The sequence below is a fragment of the Blennius ocellaris genome, assembly GCF_963422515.1.
Source record: "Blennius ocellaris genome assembly, chromosome: 16".
In the NCBI taxonomy this organism is placed as follows: domain Eukaryota; kingdom Metazoa; phylum Chordata; class Actinopteri; order Blenniiformes; family Blenniidae; genus Blennius; species Blennius ocellaris.
Genome location: NC_137665.1, coordinates 21,091,306 through 21,108,901, shown reverse-complemented (window position 1 = coordinate 21,108,901; position 17,596 = coordinate 21,091,306). Strand labels below are relative to the sequence as shown.

General features: G+C 46.6%; 1 protein-coding gene across 1 annotated transcript in view; it reads right to left on the bottom strand.

Annotated features, from left to right (window-relative positions):
* LOC308141065 (NACHT, LRR and PYD domains-containing protein 14-like) overlaps positions 1-17,596 on the bottom strand; it is a gene marked incomplete at both ends in the record, with an annotated part of 38,133 nt that overhangs the window by 10,926 nt on the left and 9,611 nt on the right. Inside the window, 6 exons of the mRNA XM_080511068.1 lie at positions 90-1,947; positions 2,057-2,259; positions 4,049-4,168; positions 8,661-8,710; positions 8,947-9,083; positions 11,921-12,047. Coding sequence (XP_080367194.1) covers positions 90-1,947; positions 2,057-2,259; positions 4,049-4,168; positions 8,661-8,710; positions 8,947-9,083; positions 11,921-12,047 — 2,495 coding nt within the window. The remainder of the gene's footprint in view (positions 1-89; positions 1,948-2,056; positions 2,260-4,048; positions 4,169-8,660; positions 8,711-8,946; positions 9,084-11,920; positions 12,048-17,596) is intronic.

Genomic DNA, 17,596 nt, shown 5'->3' with positions numbered 1-17,596 from the left:
CATTGAGGAACATCTGCACAGTGGAACTGCAGGAACTACTTTCTACAAACATCACTGAGACATGTGACCATGAAGACATGTGGACTCACCGAGCCTCCCTGCAGTTCCTCACAGCTGGGATCAGCCTCCGTCGTCCCTCCTCTGACGTCTGGTACTTCTGCAGGTCCAACTCCTCCAGGACCTGGTCTGACATCTGCAGCATGTAGGCCAGAGCTGAGCAGTGGACCTCAGAGAGTTCCTCCTTTGATCTGTTCTCTGACTTCAGGAAGTTTTGGATGTCCTGATGGACTGAGACGTCCTTCATCTCCGTGAGACAGTGGAAGATGTTGATGCTTCTGTCAGGAGACATTTCTTCACTGTCGATCTCCTTCAGGTTCTGGATGACTCTCTGGATGGTTCCTGGACTGATCTCTGTCCAACCCAGCAGACCCTCTAAGAGTCTCTGGTTGGACTCCAGAGAGAGGCCATGAAGGAAGCGGACAAACAGGTCCAGGTGGCCGTTCTGACTTCTGAGGGACTTCTGCAGGACTTTCTGCAGGAAGATGTCCAGAGATGAGAAGACATCATTGTTTCTGAACAACTGAGACACTTTGTCAAAAAAAGTCTTTGGTTTGTGTCCCCAGTCCTCTCCAATGAAGGTCTTCAGTTCTTCAGTCTTCCTGCTGGTGAAACAGTGGAACAAGTCGACTGCAGCCAGAAACTCCTGAACACTCAGATGGACGAAACTGTAGACGGGTTTCTGGAAGATCACAGACTCTCTCTTGAAGATCTGAGTACAAATTCCAGAGTGCAGCGAGGCCTCAGTCACATCCAGACCACATTGCTCCAGGTCTTCTTGGTAGAACATGATGTTTCCTTTGTCCAGATGTACTAAGGCCAGCCTGCCCAGCTTCAGAAGAACCTCCCTGTCAGCCTTGGTGAGCTTTCTCTGACCCTTCTGTGGACCCGTCTCATGTCCTTCATGGTACTTGAGCTTCTTCCTGTGTGTCTGAACCAGCAGGAAGTGGGAGTACATGTCAGTCAGGGTCTGGGGCAGCTCTCCTCTCTGCTCTGTGGTCAACATGTGCTCCAGAACTGTGGCAGTGATCCAGCAGAAGACTGGGATTCCACACATGGCGTGGAGGCTCCTGGAGGTCTGGATGTGGGAGATGATTCTGCTGCTCAGCCCCTCACCGCTCAGCCTCCTCCTGAAGTACTCCTCCTTCTGGGCGTCAGTGAAGCCTCGCACTTCTGTCAGTCTGTCCACACATGACGGAGGGATCTGATTGGCCGCCGCGGGTCGGGAAGTGATCCAGACCTGAGCCGAGGGCAGCAGATTCCCCCGGATGAGGCTTGTGAGCAGCAGGCTGACCGAAGACTTGTGTGAGACGTGGACCACCTGCTGGGAGCTGCTGAAGTCCAGAGGAAGTCTGCTTTCATCCAGACCGTCAAAGATGAAGAGCAGCCTGCAGACCGCCAGCTCCTCTGCCGTCACCTTCTGTAAGGCTGGATGGAAAACATGGAGCAGCGCGAGAAGACTGTGGGGCTGCTCTCTGATCAGGTTCAGCTCCCTGAAGGAGAGCACCATCAGCACCCCCACGTCCTGGTTCTCCAGGCCCTCGGCCCAGTCCAGAGTGAACTTGTGCACCGAGAAGGTCTTTCCACTGCCGGCCACGCCGCTGGTCAGAACCACTCGGATGTGTCTGTGCTGCTCAGCCGAGGCTCTGAAGAGGGCCTGACACCTGATGGACGTGTCCTGGAGGCTCTGCTTCCTGGAAGCTGTCTCCAGATGGTTCAGCTCCGGTTCCCTCTGGAGCTCCTCACTGTGTCCCTCTGTGATGTGGAGCTCAGTGAAGATCCTGTTGAGGAGGGTTCCTCCTCCTGCTTCATCACTTCCTTCAACCACACGTTCACATCTGCTCCTCAGACTCTGCTTGTGTTCCTCTAGAACCTTCTGCAGACCAGCACCTGGTCAGAGACAACAACAACAACAATCAGACTGACCACAAACAAGCAGCAACACAACAAGTCCAGTGAAGACAGACGAGTCCCTCAGCAGACACGTGTCCACTCTTACTGGGTGCAACTTGGCTTCTGGATCTTTCTGCACACTGAGGACAGCAGGAGGCTCCTGATGAACCACCCTGGTCCCAGTGTGAGCTGCTGCACCGTCTGCAGACCTGGTGTCCACAGCTCCACCAGACTGGGTCCTTCAGGACGTCCTGACACAGAGGACAGCAGGACGGCTGCTGCTCAATGCCGTCACTCCTCTTCTTCTCTCTGTGCACACCAAGCAACGTTCACTGAGCTACACAACACAAAGATCCAGCTTCAAAATACTGGAACTGAATCTGAGAGGGAGCAAAACTTCTGTCACTCTGGTTTTGAGGAAATCAAAGAAACAAAGACTTTCTTACTTTGTGTCTGAAGGTCCAGGTTCAGGACTGAAGAATGGTGGAAATTCTTTGGACCGGTCACTCTTCAGAGACAACCTGCTGGATACTGAAGATCCTGCTGTGTGTCTGAGCTGCTGTCCTCTACACACACACACACACACACACACACACACACACACACACACACACACACACACACACACACACACACACACACACACACACACACACACACACACACACACACACACACACACACACACACACACGGTCAATGTGTTCTGTTAGATCGTCAACAGATCAGAGACATTCTTAATAGTTCAGTTGATGTTTTCAACAGAACTTCAATGATTCTGAAAATGTTTTCAGGATTTGAAAACTAAAATTAGATTTTTAAAAGGACTTCAATAACCTTAAAGTCATTTCCACTTTGTCTTTTGTTCCTGGAAAAGCAGCATCTGAACGAGACTCACTTCTCCTATAATAATCGGTATGAACAGTTCCAGTCTGGTTTCCTTCGTCAACGAAGCTCAGAAACAGAAACTCTCATCAAAACCTCCATCAACCACCTGAATCTGGACTTTTACTTCTTTCTCCTCCTCTTGGGTTCCTTCTTCTTCATTGTCCATCTCCTCCCACATCCATACTTTTAATAAATACATCATGAAGATTCACTGCTATGCAGACGACACTCAGCTCTACATCTGCACCAAACCAACTCCACCCTCCCACCCACCTCCATCAGTGACCATCTACAAGACATGAGATCCTGGTTCTTCTTCAAATTGATCAAACTGGACAGTGATAAAAGAGGTTCTCCTCATTAGCTTCAGGTCCACTAGAGGTTCTAGTTTTTCCTTCATCATGGACAGCTCCTCTGTTTCTCCCTCCTCTCAGGTTAAGAGTCTGGGTTCTTCCTCCACAGCACTCTGTTATTTCAATCCCTCATCAATGGCATCACTCGGTCAGCATATTTCCACCCTGTGGAACAACAACATCAACCACCTTGGGCCCTCCCTGTCACCCAGCAGCATCTCCACACTGGTCCACGCCCTGGTTACTGGTTCTCTCCATCTGTTTCCTCCTCTCTGGTCTCCTTCTCAAATCCTCCATCAACTCCAACTGCTTTAAAATTCTTCTGTCTGAATCATCATCAGAGCATCTTCCATCCTTCACATGACACTGCTTCTCCAGAAAGTCCACTGACTTCAGTTCAACAATGCTTTCACTTCAAAGGTCTTTGTCAGACATTGAAGTGACTGACGAAGCTCCTCCGTCTGTACCTCATTGACCTCCTCTGTACCTCACCTACCTCCTGCACATCTCACCAATGTCCACAGTCCTTCCCTGACCTCCTCTCAGCCTCACTGACCTCCAGCCTGGATGAACATCAGGAGGTCCAGAGCCTTCAGGCCTTCAGCCACCAACTCTGGAACTTCTTCTCAACCAACATCCAAATCATCCAATGACTGAAAACCTTAAAATCTCATCTTCAAACTTTAAACAAGCATCTTCATGCTGGAAACATGACTTTAGAAAGAGTGTGAGATCACACTTTGCTGCTAAGTTTGCATCTGGTACACTTATACTAAATACTGGAACTGAATCTGAGAGGGAGCAAAACTTCTCTCACTCTGGTTTTGAGGAAATTAAAGAAACAAAGACTTTCTTACCTTGTGTCTGAAGGTCCAGGTTCAGGACTGAAGAATGGTGGAAATTCTTTGGACTGGTCACTCTTCAGAGACAACCTGCTGGACACTGAAGATCCTGCTGTGTGTCTGAGCTGCTGTCCTCTGCACGCACGCACGCACGCACGCACGCACGCACGCACGCACGCACGCACGCACGCACGCACGCACGCACGCACACACACACACACACACACACACACACACACACACACACACACAGGATCAAGGACTGTGACCTGGAAGGAGGTAATTGGAGGAAAGTTCTGCCGATCTGAACCTGAGCAGTGAGATCTTATTGGACTTCTCTTCTCACCACAGACGGTCCAGAACCAACAAGGTTCAAACACAGTCATGCTCAGAAGAGTGTGTGGTACCAGGGCTCCTCTGCTCTCAGGTCCATGATCAACTCGGTTGTCCTTCCACCCGACCTGGGACTGCATGTTCTGGACTCTCAGGTGAAGAGAGGCCCGGCAGAACCAAGCCCACAGTGAGGCTATGCTGGGAACGGCCAGCAGGGGGCTCTGTGTGAAAGGATTTCCAGTCCCACCTCCGTCAGACTTTCTCCCAGGTACCAGAGGAGGTTGGACACAAGGAGTCAGACTGGACTCTGTTCAAGACCTCCTCTGAGGAACTGGCTCTGCTCAGCAGGGGCCAGAAGCTTGTTGGTTCCTGTCATGGCGGCAACTCCAGGACACGTTGGTGAACACCTGAGGTGTGGAAAGCTGTCAAGCTGATAAAGGAGACCTTGAGGGCCTGGTTGGCACTGAGCAGACCGGTACTGCTGGGCTCAAGGACTGCAGCTGCTGCACTTCCAGAAGCAACATCTGTGACTTGGGAGGAGTTCAATGAGGCCATGGAGAAGAACTTTCAGCTTCAAGGAGCTTCTGGAGCGTCATCCAGCAGCTCAGAAGGGTTGGAGAGATCGTTCTCAAGCTGCAACTGTGGTCTCTGCAGGAGAGAACCTACTCTGACCTCTGGTGGGCTTCATTCGGTGGTGGAAGGAACACTTTGATGGTCTTCCTATTCCGATTTACATCCGTCCCTCATTGAGCTTGAAGCGTCTGTTGTGTCCTCGTCCAGTTCATTGGAAGAGATTCACTTATGTAGTCAAAAACCTCCTTGATGGCACTTGTTCCTTCTGTTCTGCCCAAGAAATGGAACAATCCAACTTCAACGCTTCATGAACAATCACCAATGACGTCTTCTGAGACCAACGTCACCTCATGGGACCTCTTGTGACCCCAAATAACAGCTTTAAAGTCACGTAGAACACAATAGCGAGTCAAAAGTTAAACAGAGCCTGTCGTCAATCAACAAACAAACCATCAACATGGAAACATGAGGCCATTAAAATATAGTGACACAGCCACAATTTAAATATCTGAACTCCACCATTTAGGGTACATCCACGCGACAAAAAAACCCCAATCTTTTTTCTCCCCAGCCTTCTAAAACCTCCGTCCACACGTCACTATGAACACGTCACTATGAACACGTCACTACGAACACGTCACTATGAACACGTCACTATGAACACGTCACTATGAACACGTCACTATAAACACGTCACTATGAACACGACAACACGAGGCTTCAGGGCATGTAGTACACATGGCAGGCCTTTAGGGGCGCTGTGACTCACCAAACACACCAAAAACACAGACGGTCGCAGGCTGCACTCTTCCTGCTGCTCCATCAGTAGCTTCTCATTTTATAGGCCTATAGTGTCAGTCGTTTCTCATTCTATAGGCCTATAGTGTCAGTCCCTTCTCATTCTATAGGCCTATAGTGTCAGTCCCTTCTCATTCTATAGGTCTATAGTGTCAGTCGCTTCTCATTCTATAGGTCTATAGTGTCAGTAGCTTCTCATTCTATAGGCCTATAGTGTCAGTCCCTTCTCATTCTATAGGCCTATAGTGTCAGTCCCTTCTCATTCTATAGGTCTATAGTGTCAGTCGCTTCTCATTCTATAGGTCTATAGTGTCAGTAGCTTCTCATTCTATAGGTCTATAGTGCCAGTCCCTTCTCATTCTATAGGTCTATAGTGTCAGTAGCTTCTCATTCTATAGGCCTATAGTGTCAGTCGCTTCTCATTCTATAGGTCTATAGTGTCAGTAGCTTCTCATTCTATAGGTCTATAGTGTCAGTAGCTTCTCATTCTATAGGTCTATAGTGTCAGTAGCTTCTCATTTTATAGGCCTATAGTGTCAGTCCCTTCTCATTCTTTAGGTCTATAGTGTCAGTAGCTTCTCATTTTATAGGCCTATAGTGTCAGTCCCTTCTCATTCTATAGGTCTATAGTGTCAGTAGCTTCTCATTCTATAGGTCTATAGTGTCAGTAGCTTCTCATTTTATAGGCCTATAGTGTCAGTCCCTTCTCATTTTATAGGCCTATAGTGTCAGTAGCTTCTCATTCCATAGGTCTATAGCGTCAGTCGCTTCTCATTCTATAGGTCTATAGCGTCAGTCGCTTCTCATTCTATAGGTCTATAGCGTCAGTCGCTTCTCATTCTATAGGTCTATAGCGTCAGTAGCTTCTCATTCTATAGGTCTATAGCGTCAGTCGCTTCTCATTCTATAGGTCTATAGCGTCAGTAGCTTCTCATTCTATAGGTCTATAGCGTCAGTCGCTTCTCATTCTATAGGTCTATAGCATCAGTCGCTTCTCATTCTATAGGTCTATAGCGTCAGTCGCTTCTCATTCTATAGGTCTATAGCGTCAGTCGCTTCTCATTCTATAGGTCTATAGCGTCAGTAGCTTCTCATTCTATAGGTCTATAGCGTCAGTCGCTTCTCATTCTATAGGTCTATAGCGTCAGTAGCTTCTCATTCTATAGGTCTATAGTGTCAGTAGCTTCTGCAGCTGCACCGGAGGTTGTAGTCCCTGATTGTTGTGGTTATTTGATGACATCACAGACTGTCAAGAGGGGGTGCGATTACGTCATCTTTTTTTTGTTTTACACAGGAGATCGATTTTGCCGTCTTTGCCGACCACACCCCTGGGGGTTGGACGGCACGAGTTGGGGTTTTAGAATTTCCCCACTCTGGGACCTGTGTTAAAAAAACAACCTGTTTTCACGCTTCTAAAACCGCCTCATGTGGACAAAAGGCCAGAAACATCTGGTTCAGGTGAACCAGGTTCCTGGTGTGGACGACAGACCAGAAACATCTGGTTCAGGTGAAGCAGGTTCCTGGTGAGGACGACAGACCAGAAACATCTGGTTCAGGTGAAGCAGGTTCCTGGTGTGGACGACAGACCAGAAACATCTGGTTCAGGTGAAGCAGGTTCCTGGTGTGGACGACAGACCAGAAACATCTGGTTCAGGTGAAGCAGGTTCCTGGTGAGGACGGGCTGTTAGTTAGACGTGCCAGATGACTATAATGAACATCATGAAGGGATGAATCCAGTGGGATGAGGAGCGTTTTGGAATAAACGTAAATGCGTGTTGTTAAGATATTAATTCTTAATATAACTGCTCCGCTTAAAAACTGTGTGAAAGATACTAACTTGATGTGAGGACATTTGCTAGTGCATGGCTCTAATGATCTGCTGATGTCTGCTTTAACCATCTGCTGATATCTGCTCTAATGATAAACAACTTTAGATACAGTGATCATGGTTGCGCAATGCTGTCTGTAAAAACTGTTTATTCTAGTATTTGCAGGAAAACGGCGTATGAAACAGGAACTTGAGTGGGGAGATCGAAACCTTGACTGCAATCTGAGGAAACTCCTTACAACTGTGACCACGGCTGCCCCAGCGACACCCTGTGACCACAGCCAACCCCGCGGTGCCCCGTGACCACGAGACTCATCATCTAGATCGCCCTGCCTACGAGCAGATGAAAGCATAAATACACATTTTGCATAGATAGACACGTCTTTCTTCCCGTGAACTGCGAGCTGCACTTCACGTCGCTCGTTTTAGAGTATGAACCAAGGCCCAGAATTCTGTATTTGTATTTCTTGCTCACTGCACTTCAATATAGTCTGATGATTGATTTCTAAGAGCCTGACTTATGTGTCCTCCTTTAGTTAGACTGGCAACTAAAAGGACTTGTGGTGCGACTCACGCACAAAGGTATTGAGAAGTGAACATGTGATTGTGGGCCAGCAGCTCCTGCAGTCAGCACGTCGACTGACACTCCCTCAACGCTCTGGACGTCTGTGGCGCCATGCCGACGTCTTAAAACTGACATGAGAGTGACCTTTGTTTTAGTGTGGCCAGCCTGAGACACACCTGAGCAATAATCCTGCCGTCTAATCAGCATATTGATCTGATTATGTTGCCTCACCAACACACACTCACACACATTTGTGAACAAGGCTTGAGAGGAAAAGGTCTTTTGTGTTCATAGAACGTCTTTGATCTTTGAGTTCAGCTCGTGAGGAATGGAAGCAAAAACAAAGTGTCTCCTTGATCTTTGTGTTCAGGGTGTCCAGAATGACAACAGAGGCAAACTGCATGTGAGCCATGAAACTGCCAGTTGGTGTGAAGATGGATAAACTCTGGCAGGAAGACGATGTTCACTGCTCACGTTCAGCAAAACAAAACCCCGGAGCTGCGTCGTTTCTTCAGTCTGACGTCTCTTACCTGCTCACACTCTCTGAGCCTTCCTCCTCCTCTTCCTCCACATCGTACATCTTCAGTCACGCAGAGAATCAGGACCGACCTGGGACACACACACACACACACACACACACACACACACACACACACACACACACACACACACACACACACACACACACACACACACACACACACACACACACACACACACACACACACACACACACACACACACACACACACACACACACACACTAAAAACCCACTCACACTTTAAGGTTAAGATGGAAGTTGGACAAACACTCACCAGGTTCTTCTTCTCTGACACTCGACTGTCAGTCGGAGTCTGAACTCGGAGTCTCGACACTTCCAGGTTCCTGGTTCCTGGTTGGACTCTTGGACCCGGATCACCTGAAGTCAGCTGCTCCTCCCCTTTGATGTTTCCTGGAAATCAAACCGTCACATTACAAGTGTTTCAGCTGCAGTGTGAACAAACAGCACCCAAACTGAAGAGGTGGTCTTCACGTCATGTTTCTGTCACGACACACGTCCTCAGTGAAGAAGACGAGTCCAGGTCCTCACAGCAGGAAACAAACAAACAGTCACTCTGCACCCAGCAGTCGTTGGAGGAACCAGGGGGGTGATGAGCCTGAGTCCAGAGCCAGTGAGGAGAACTTGGTCACCTGGTGTGAGCAGAACTGTCTGCAGCTCAGTGGGACGAAGACCAAGGAGCTCTGGTGGACCTGAGGAGGACCAGGGTCTGTGTCCCCCGTCTCCATCCAGGGCCCAGGCTGGTTCAGGGGGTTCAGTGTCTGTTGCAGAGAGGAGGTCTGGAGCGGGTTCATGAATCAATGAACTCTATTGGTATTATAAACCAGGTGCAATGAAATCCTGCCAGGCCTTGATCTTCCAGCTGAAGATGAACACAGTTCAAAACAAACTGCCAGGAAAACAACGGAAGGTTTGGAGTTTAAAGCATCTTGAAGTTGAGATTATATGACGACTGGCCATAACAGTCTTGTAGCAGTAAACTAAATGAATGAATAGAAAACTTTCCCGTTGTGAGAAAAACCTTCCAGATGTGCAGTCGCAGTTTCATTCTTCACCTCTTCTCTACTGGAGGAGCTGTGGCGACACACACATTACACACAAAGTTGTGTTTATGCATCAGCAGGTCATCCTGGATTGTTTCTTGTGTTTCAGGTTGTTGAGCAGCACTTCTACACTTTGTTTTCAAATTAGAGGCTTAATTCATCAATTAGATGTTCTGATAATTAATAATGTCCCTGGAATGTTCTGACCACATGTCCTGCTTCTTCACTTACACCAGCACACACACACACACACACACACACACACACACACACACACACACACACACACACACACACACACACACACACACACACACACACACACACACACACACACACACACTCACACTCACACTCACACTCACACTCACACTCACACTCACAAACGCGCACGCGCACGCGCACACGCACACGCACACGCACACACACACACACACACACGCACACACACACACACACACACACACTCATTCCCAGAGTTAATGGAGGAAAACGAAGGAGCGAACAACAACAGCCTCATATTTCACTTCCCGGCAGGACGACGAGGTGAGCCGCCGCTTTGTGTTTTAAGTGTTCGCTGTCCGACACGACGCCAAAAAGAAACAAGCGGCGGGCTCCTGCGTTAACGACCCACTCTCACTCTTTTAATGCAGCCATCAGCAGCCTCTCGCGCCTCGCCGATGGAACAGAAGAGGCCACTTGTGTCGGTGCGGGGAGAACTTAGAACCCGCCGTTACATGAGGAGACGCTTATGTCCTTCATTAGCGCGGCACGTCGGTGGCTTGGGTTGTCATCCGCCGCTTGGCGCCTCCTGCAGGGAGGATCATCCTGATACGAGACCTCATCTCTCTACTGAACCGTGTCCATCGAGGCAGACGCTCCATGGCGTCTATTCAGAACCCCCACCCCCCCCATCCCACCCCACCCGTCAGCCATTTGAACCCATCCGGTCGTTTCCACACTGTTTTCTCAGGAGTCCTCGTCATCGCCGTTAATCTTCACGCCGTCCTCTCTTAACGACGCTCCTGCATCTGCTAATGAACGTCCATCATGTCCCCCTAATGACTGATGATGTCCCGTTTAATGCCAAACGAGTGAGCGGGATGAACGCCGGTCCGTTCAACAACAATTTAAACCTCGTTTGTTTAATTCAGCAGTCAAAATTTAGAGCCTTTGTGTCGTTATCTCTCATTCCGAGTCGAGCTCCATTATGTTCCACCATAAAGCACCAATGCCCCCTAAAATGGGCGAGGTTAGCGCCATTAGCATGATTTAACTTTACTTAGAAAGCGTCTCAGTCCTGCAGCTGGAGAACGACTCTCCACGTCGAGAGGATGTTGATGTTTCAGTCTCCCAACTTTAAAGACTAAACCGAGGAATTTGGGGAAAGGATTCAACTCAAGGACTTTAGGTGTTTAAATTATGGAGAGAAACTCATCTGAAGGATGTAGTGACACGAGACACTAGAGCACAAGCAATACAGACTCAAGGCTAATTTATACTCTCCACTTCCGCTGAGTATGAATTCTTCCATTTTATATAAATATAGTCATCCGCACAGTGTGGGAGGTTAGCAGCAGCTAACCGCTAACAGCTAAGCGTTAGCAGCAGCTAACTGCTAACAGCTAAGTGCTAGCAGCAACTAACAGCTAACAGCTAAGAGTTAGCAGCAACTAACAGCTAACAGCTAGGAGTTAGCAGCAGCTAATAGCTAACAGCTAAGAGTTAGAAGCTCTAACCACTAACAGCTAAGAGTTAGCAGCAGCTAACAGCTAAGAGTTACTGGCAGCTAACAGCTAAGAGTTAGCAGCAGCTAACAGCTAAGAGTTAGTGGCAGCTAACAGGTAAGAGATAGCAGCAGCTAACAGCTAAGAGTTAGCAGCAGCTAACAGGTAAGCATTAGCAACAGCTAACAGTTAGCAAGTGTTTCTTTGAACTTCATCACATTTCTTCCCAGAGTGACGAGATAAACAAATGTTGGAGCTTTTCCCCGTTTAGCTCCAAGTTCCCGAGGTGGCCATGTTTGGATTACTTTTCATCAGCAACTATTTTACAAATATTTTTTCTGCACCGATGGTCAATGATTCCTTTACATTGTTAGAACAGACATCAGTTTGGCCGCTGCGGTGGAGAAACGCCGCTGCTTTCCCTCTTTAGCGGCGGCAGGTGAACAAACAAACCACAGACGCGTTTCGTTGCAGCGAACTGAAGCAGAAATCCTGGACGGAGACTCGGCCGCCCGCCACCCGCCACCCGCCACCCGCCACCCGCCTAGCGCCTTGTAGCAATTAAGCGCAGCATTGTGGATGAGTGTCTGCGAGCAGGAAACAGACGGGGGAAGAAAAAGAGCAAATTGCCCATCAGAACGTGGATCAGTCCAGGTGTTCCAGCACGGCTGCCGCCAGGGTGTCCGTCCCGAGGGAGCAGCTGGCGCCGGCGATTAGAAAACACATAACGCATCTGCACAATCAGACAAATCATTATTTCAGAGGGAGGGTTTCCTTTTTTTTTTCCTTCTCTTTCCTCAGCAGGCGTTTTGATTCATCAGCACCAGAAGAAGTGAAGAAGATTCCCCAGAAAGAACGGGACACGACTGGACCGTTTACACCACCACGGTGCTCAGAGTCACAGAGAACGTAACTTTATGAAATGGCTATTGAAGTAAACAACAACAGGTGTGTCGAAGAGGATGAAAAAAAAGACTTGAGTGATGCCTCCTTGCTTGCGTAGAAAAGGATTGAATGCACAAGAAGTTTAGCATAAAAAATACAGGCGAAGCTTCAACCAGGGAGTTCGCGCTGCCAATCTGCTTCCTCTGCTGAGTGTAGGGTCTGTCTCATGTTCTAGACCAGGGGTCGGCAACCTCTAACGCTCAAAGAGCCATTTGGTCCCGTCTCCCACTGAACACAACACCCAGAGAGACACACACATTTTATTTTGACAGTCCCCCAGGAAGACCATGCCAGGAGGACACGACACACAAAACCTTCTTCACTGCTGGTTGACAACTTACAACTAATAAACTCAACTACATGAACTAAGCAACAAAAACACAATTATTAGCAACACTACAAACCTAACATAACCCCCAATTATTACATTTAAAACACCACAAACAAGCTCCCATAATGCATTGCAGCTCTCAGCTCCTTTATCGCTACACATTATTAAAATGGAAGATAAATGTGGGAGATGTGGATTGTTAGAACCATGAGTGTGATGGTGTGTCTTTAATGTCCTGTAGTTGTTGTGTAATTCACTAGAATGTTCCGTCACTCTCAACAAGTCTGTAATGAACCTCCTGGAACTGTCGGCGCTCCGCAGCGCAGCACTTTTACTGTGAAAGGTACAGGAAGCTCCCAGCTTCAGACACCAGTTGAGCCGCTGTCATGACCTGCAGCCGCAATTCTACCTTCTTCATCCTTTATTGTTGTAATGACGTCACATCGCTGCTCGTTCACCACCCTACATTTTACCTCTCTTTGTAGGGACTGCGCTCTGGGTGGCTTTGCCTCCTTACGTCCCTCTCTGGGTGGCTTTGCCTCCTTACGTCCCTCTCTGGGTGGCCTTGCCTCCTTACGTCCCTCTCTGGGTGGCTTTGCCTCCTTACGTCCCTCTCTGGGGGGCTTTGCCTCCTTACGTCCCTCTGGGATGAGCTGCAGTGGGACGGAGGCTCAAGGAGCCGCAGTGGAGGGACCAAAGAGCCGCATGGCTCCGGAGCCGCCGGTTGACCCCCCCTGGTCTACAGGTCCAAATGGTCCTGCATGGACCTTCAAATTAAGGTACGAGTGACTGTAAGATCCCATCAGGACGGCTGGGCTTCGTCCAGGACAAGTTTTACCGCCTAAGTTGACACAAGAGAATGTAAAACTGACCCAACGTATATGTTGTCCGGTGAAAACCGTTAAAGTGTAGACATCTCATGGCGCCAAGTCCAAGGTAGCACAAAGTTCACTATCAAGGTGGAACTTTTATAAACAGTGCAAATGGGAGAAAAATGAAACGTTCACACAGCAACGTTTCAAATAGAAACTCATTGTATGGGAAACTGACGGCAGGTCACCGAGGGGAGTACCACCACTTATTTTTGTTCCACTTAAAGCACTGACGGTGACTGTCAAAATAAAAGTACCAAGTTGGATTGTTATTATGGTGACTATCAAAATAAAAGTCCCAGAGAATGAGGACTGGGAGTCATGACACCGTGGAGAAAACTTGGAGTTTGAATGTATTGTATAGTTACTATGGCAATTGTTTTCTTTGAAGTTTCTTTGAAGTTTTTGTACCTTTTCTGGGACCTTGTGTGGTTTGAGTGTGATCTCATTACAGATCTGTTCACTGGAGTCGAACCGGTGACCCTCTGGCAGTGAGGCAGGACTGCGGCCCGCTGAAGCACAGTGCAGAACCTGCATGTCTACTGACCTCCAGTCCACTTGAGTTTTTAAGCAGAAAAGTCGTTCATGTCATTTCTTGGAAAAGCAGCATTTTCTGGCCAAACAAACATTGTTTGTCATAAATTCATCTGCAGTTTTCGCCGTTCAAACCAAACAATATTTGTAGTTTTTGGAAATATTTTACAGGTTTAAAGCTTTTTGGGGTCACAATTTGAATTATTACCAGATGTCATCAACATTTGCAACTAAAACAAAACAAAGCTTGTTTATCTCTACGGATGATTTTAGTCTCGGATAAAAACGACGACTCTATTGTTGCAGTCTAATGTGAACTAAAACAAATATTTTATCCCAATAATCTCATGAAAGCTTTTTTTTTAAATACCAAAGCTGCTGGGTGAGTCTGAAAACACTTTATTAAAGTAAATCTGCAGGTTTCTGTCCTTTCTAACGGCTGCAGTCGGGAATCCTCCACTCCTCCACTCCTCTTCTCCTCCACTCCTCTTCTCCTCCTCCACTCCTCCACTTCTCCTCCACTCCTCCACTTCTCCTCCACTCCTCCTCTACACCTCCACTGCTCCTCTTCTCCTCCACTACTCCTGCACTTCTCTTCTCCTCCACTCCTCCTCCACTACTTCTCTCCTCCACTCCTCCTCCACTCCTCCTGCACTCCTCCTCCACTCCTCCACTCCTCGTCCACTCCTCCACTCATCCTCCACTCATCCTCCAGTCCTCCTCCACTGCTGCTCCACTCCTCCTCCACTCATCCTCCACTCCTCCACTGCTGCTCCACTCCTCCTCCACTCATCCTCCACTCCTCCTCCACTCCTCCTCCACTCCTCCACTCCTCCTCCACTGCTCCTCCACTCCTCCTGCACTCCTCCACTCCTCCTGCACTCCTCTATTGCTCCTCCACTCCCCCACTCCTCCTCCACTCCTCCTGCACTCCTCCACTCCTCCTGGACTCCTCCACTCCTCCTGCACTCCTCCACTCCTCCTCCACTCCTCTTCTCCTCCACTCCTCCACTGCTCCTCCACTCCTCTTCTCCTCCACTCCTCCACTTCTCCTCCAGGTGAGATTCATTTAAAAGAACCGTTTGTGTAAAAACCTTCAAATCTACTCGTGTTAAAGCTTATTTATCACACGCCGCAACAAATAAAACTCCTTATAAGAGGATTAAAAGAAGCACGGTTCCATTTTTTTTTTTTTTTTACAGTTTCCTTCATTGATTTGTTTACTTATTTAACTGAGTTTGCCGATTTAAAAGAGAAGAAAAGAGAAGAGAAATCCTCCCGTAAGACTCGTTTCTTCCACAGAAAACTCTGAACTCAGGTGTTTCCTAATGAGCCAGAACCGATCCGGCTATTTGTCACACTAATAACGCACAATGAAAGAGCAAATCCACTGATTTGTCATGAAGCTTGTGCAGTTTGGGGGAAAAATGGGGTTTTGTGTGTATTTGTTGCATTTTTCTAATGTTTCAATTGAACGAACCAACAGAGCTGATGGGATTTTAGGCTCCAAACTTTCCATATGTGAACATAAACACCTTTAAAAAACTACAATGCCGCTTTGGCTGGTTCATAATGGACCTTTAGGCTGAATTTCCTCACACACGTCAAGATCAAGGAAAATAAACTGTTAAAGAAAGAGAGAAAATCAGTGTAATAAATGTAAAAAAAAAAAAAAAAAGAATGTTTCCAGTCTGTTGACTACAGGAACTTTCCCACCTGTCAATAACATGTATTACTTATTGTTCTGATGATCGACATATAAATAAATAAATCCAGAATTCAGTCAAAATGAACAAACACTGTGAATCAAACTGTGTGTTCAGAGTGAATCCTGTGGATTTCACTCTCACGCCTCGTTTACACGACAACGATTCCAAATGAAAACGAAAAATTGTTTTGGGGGTCGTCTGTTTACAAAACAAGACCGGAGCCACGGAAAACACAACCTTTTGAAAATGGACCCCCCCAGGTAGAACTTTCTGGAAACGCCCCGACAGAGCGAAGAGGAAACGGAGAAAAATATTTATTTTGATAGTCACCACAATAACAATCCAACTTGGTGGTTTTATTTTGACAGTCACCATAATAACAATCCAACTTGGTAGTTTTATTTTGACAGTCACCATAATAACAATCCAACTTGGTACTTTTATTTTGATAGTCACCAAAATAACAATCCACCTTGGTGGTTTTATTTTGACAGTCACCATAATAACAATCCAACTTGGTAGTTTTATTTTGACAGTCACCATAATAACAATCCAACTTGGTACTTTTATTTTGATAGTCACCACAATAACAATCCACCTTGGTGGTTTTATTTTGACAGTCACCATAATAACAATCCAACTTGGTAGTTTTATTTTGACAGTCGCCATAATAACAATCCAACTTGGTAGTTTTATTTTGACAGTCACCAGAATAACAATCCAACTTGGTAGTTTTATTTTGACAGTCACCAGAATAACAATCCAACTTGGTAGTTTTATTTTGACAGTCACCACAATAACAATCCAACTTGGTGGTGGTTTTATTTTGACAGTCACCATAATAACAATCTAACTTGGTAGTTTTATTTTGACGGTCACCATAAGAACAATCCAACTTGGTGGTTTTATTTTGATAGCCACCAAAATAACAATCCAACTTGGTGGTTTTATTTTGACAGTCACCATAACAACAATCCAACTTGGTAGTTTTATTTTGACAGTCACCATAATAACAATCCAACTTGGTAGTTTTATTTTGACAGTCACCATAATAACAATCCAACTTGGTGGTTTTATTTTGACAGTCACCATAATAACGATCCAACTTGGTGGTTTTATTTTGACAGTCACCATAATAACGATCCAACTTGGTGGTTTTATTTTGACAGTCACCATAATAACAATCCAACTTGGTGGTTTTATTTTGACAGTCACCACAATAACAATCCAACTTGGTGGTGGTTTTATTTTGACAGTCACCATAATAACAATCCAACTTGGTAGTTTTATTTTGACAGTCACTGTAATAACAATCCAACTTGGTAGTTTTATTTTGACAGTCACCTTAATAACAATCCAACTTGGTGGTTTTATTTTGACAGTCACCACAATAACAATCCAACTTGGCGGTTTTATTTTGACAGTCACCATAATAACAATCCAACTTGGCGGTTTTATTTTGACAGTCACCATAATAACAATCCAACTTGGTGGTTTTATTTTGACAGTCACCATAATAACAATCCAACTTGGTGGTTTTATTTTGACAGTCACCATAATAACAATCCAACTTGGCGGTTTTATTTTGACAGTCACCATAATAACAATCCAACTTGGTGGTTTTATTTTGACAGTCACCATAATAACAATCCAACTTGGTGGCTTTATTTTGACAGTCACCATAAAAACAATCCAACTTGGTAGTTTTATTTTGACAGTCACCATAATAACAATCCAACTTGGTA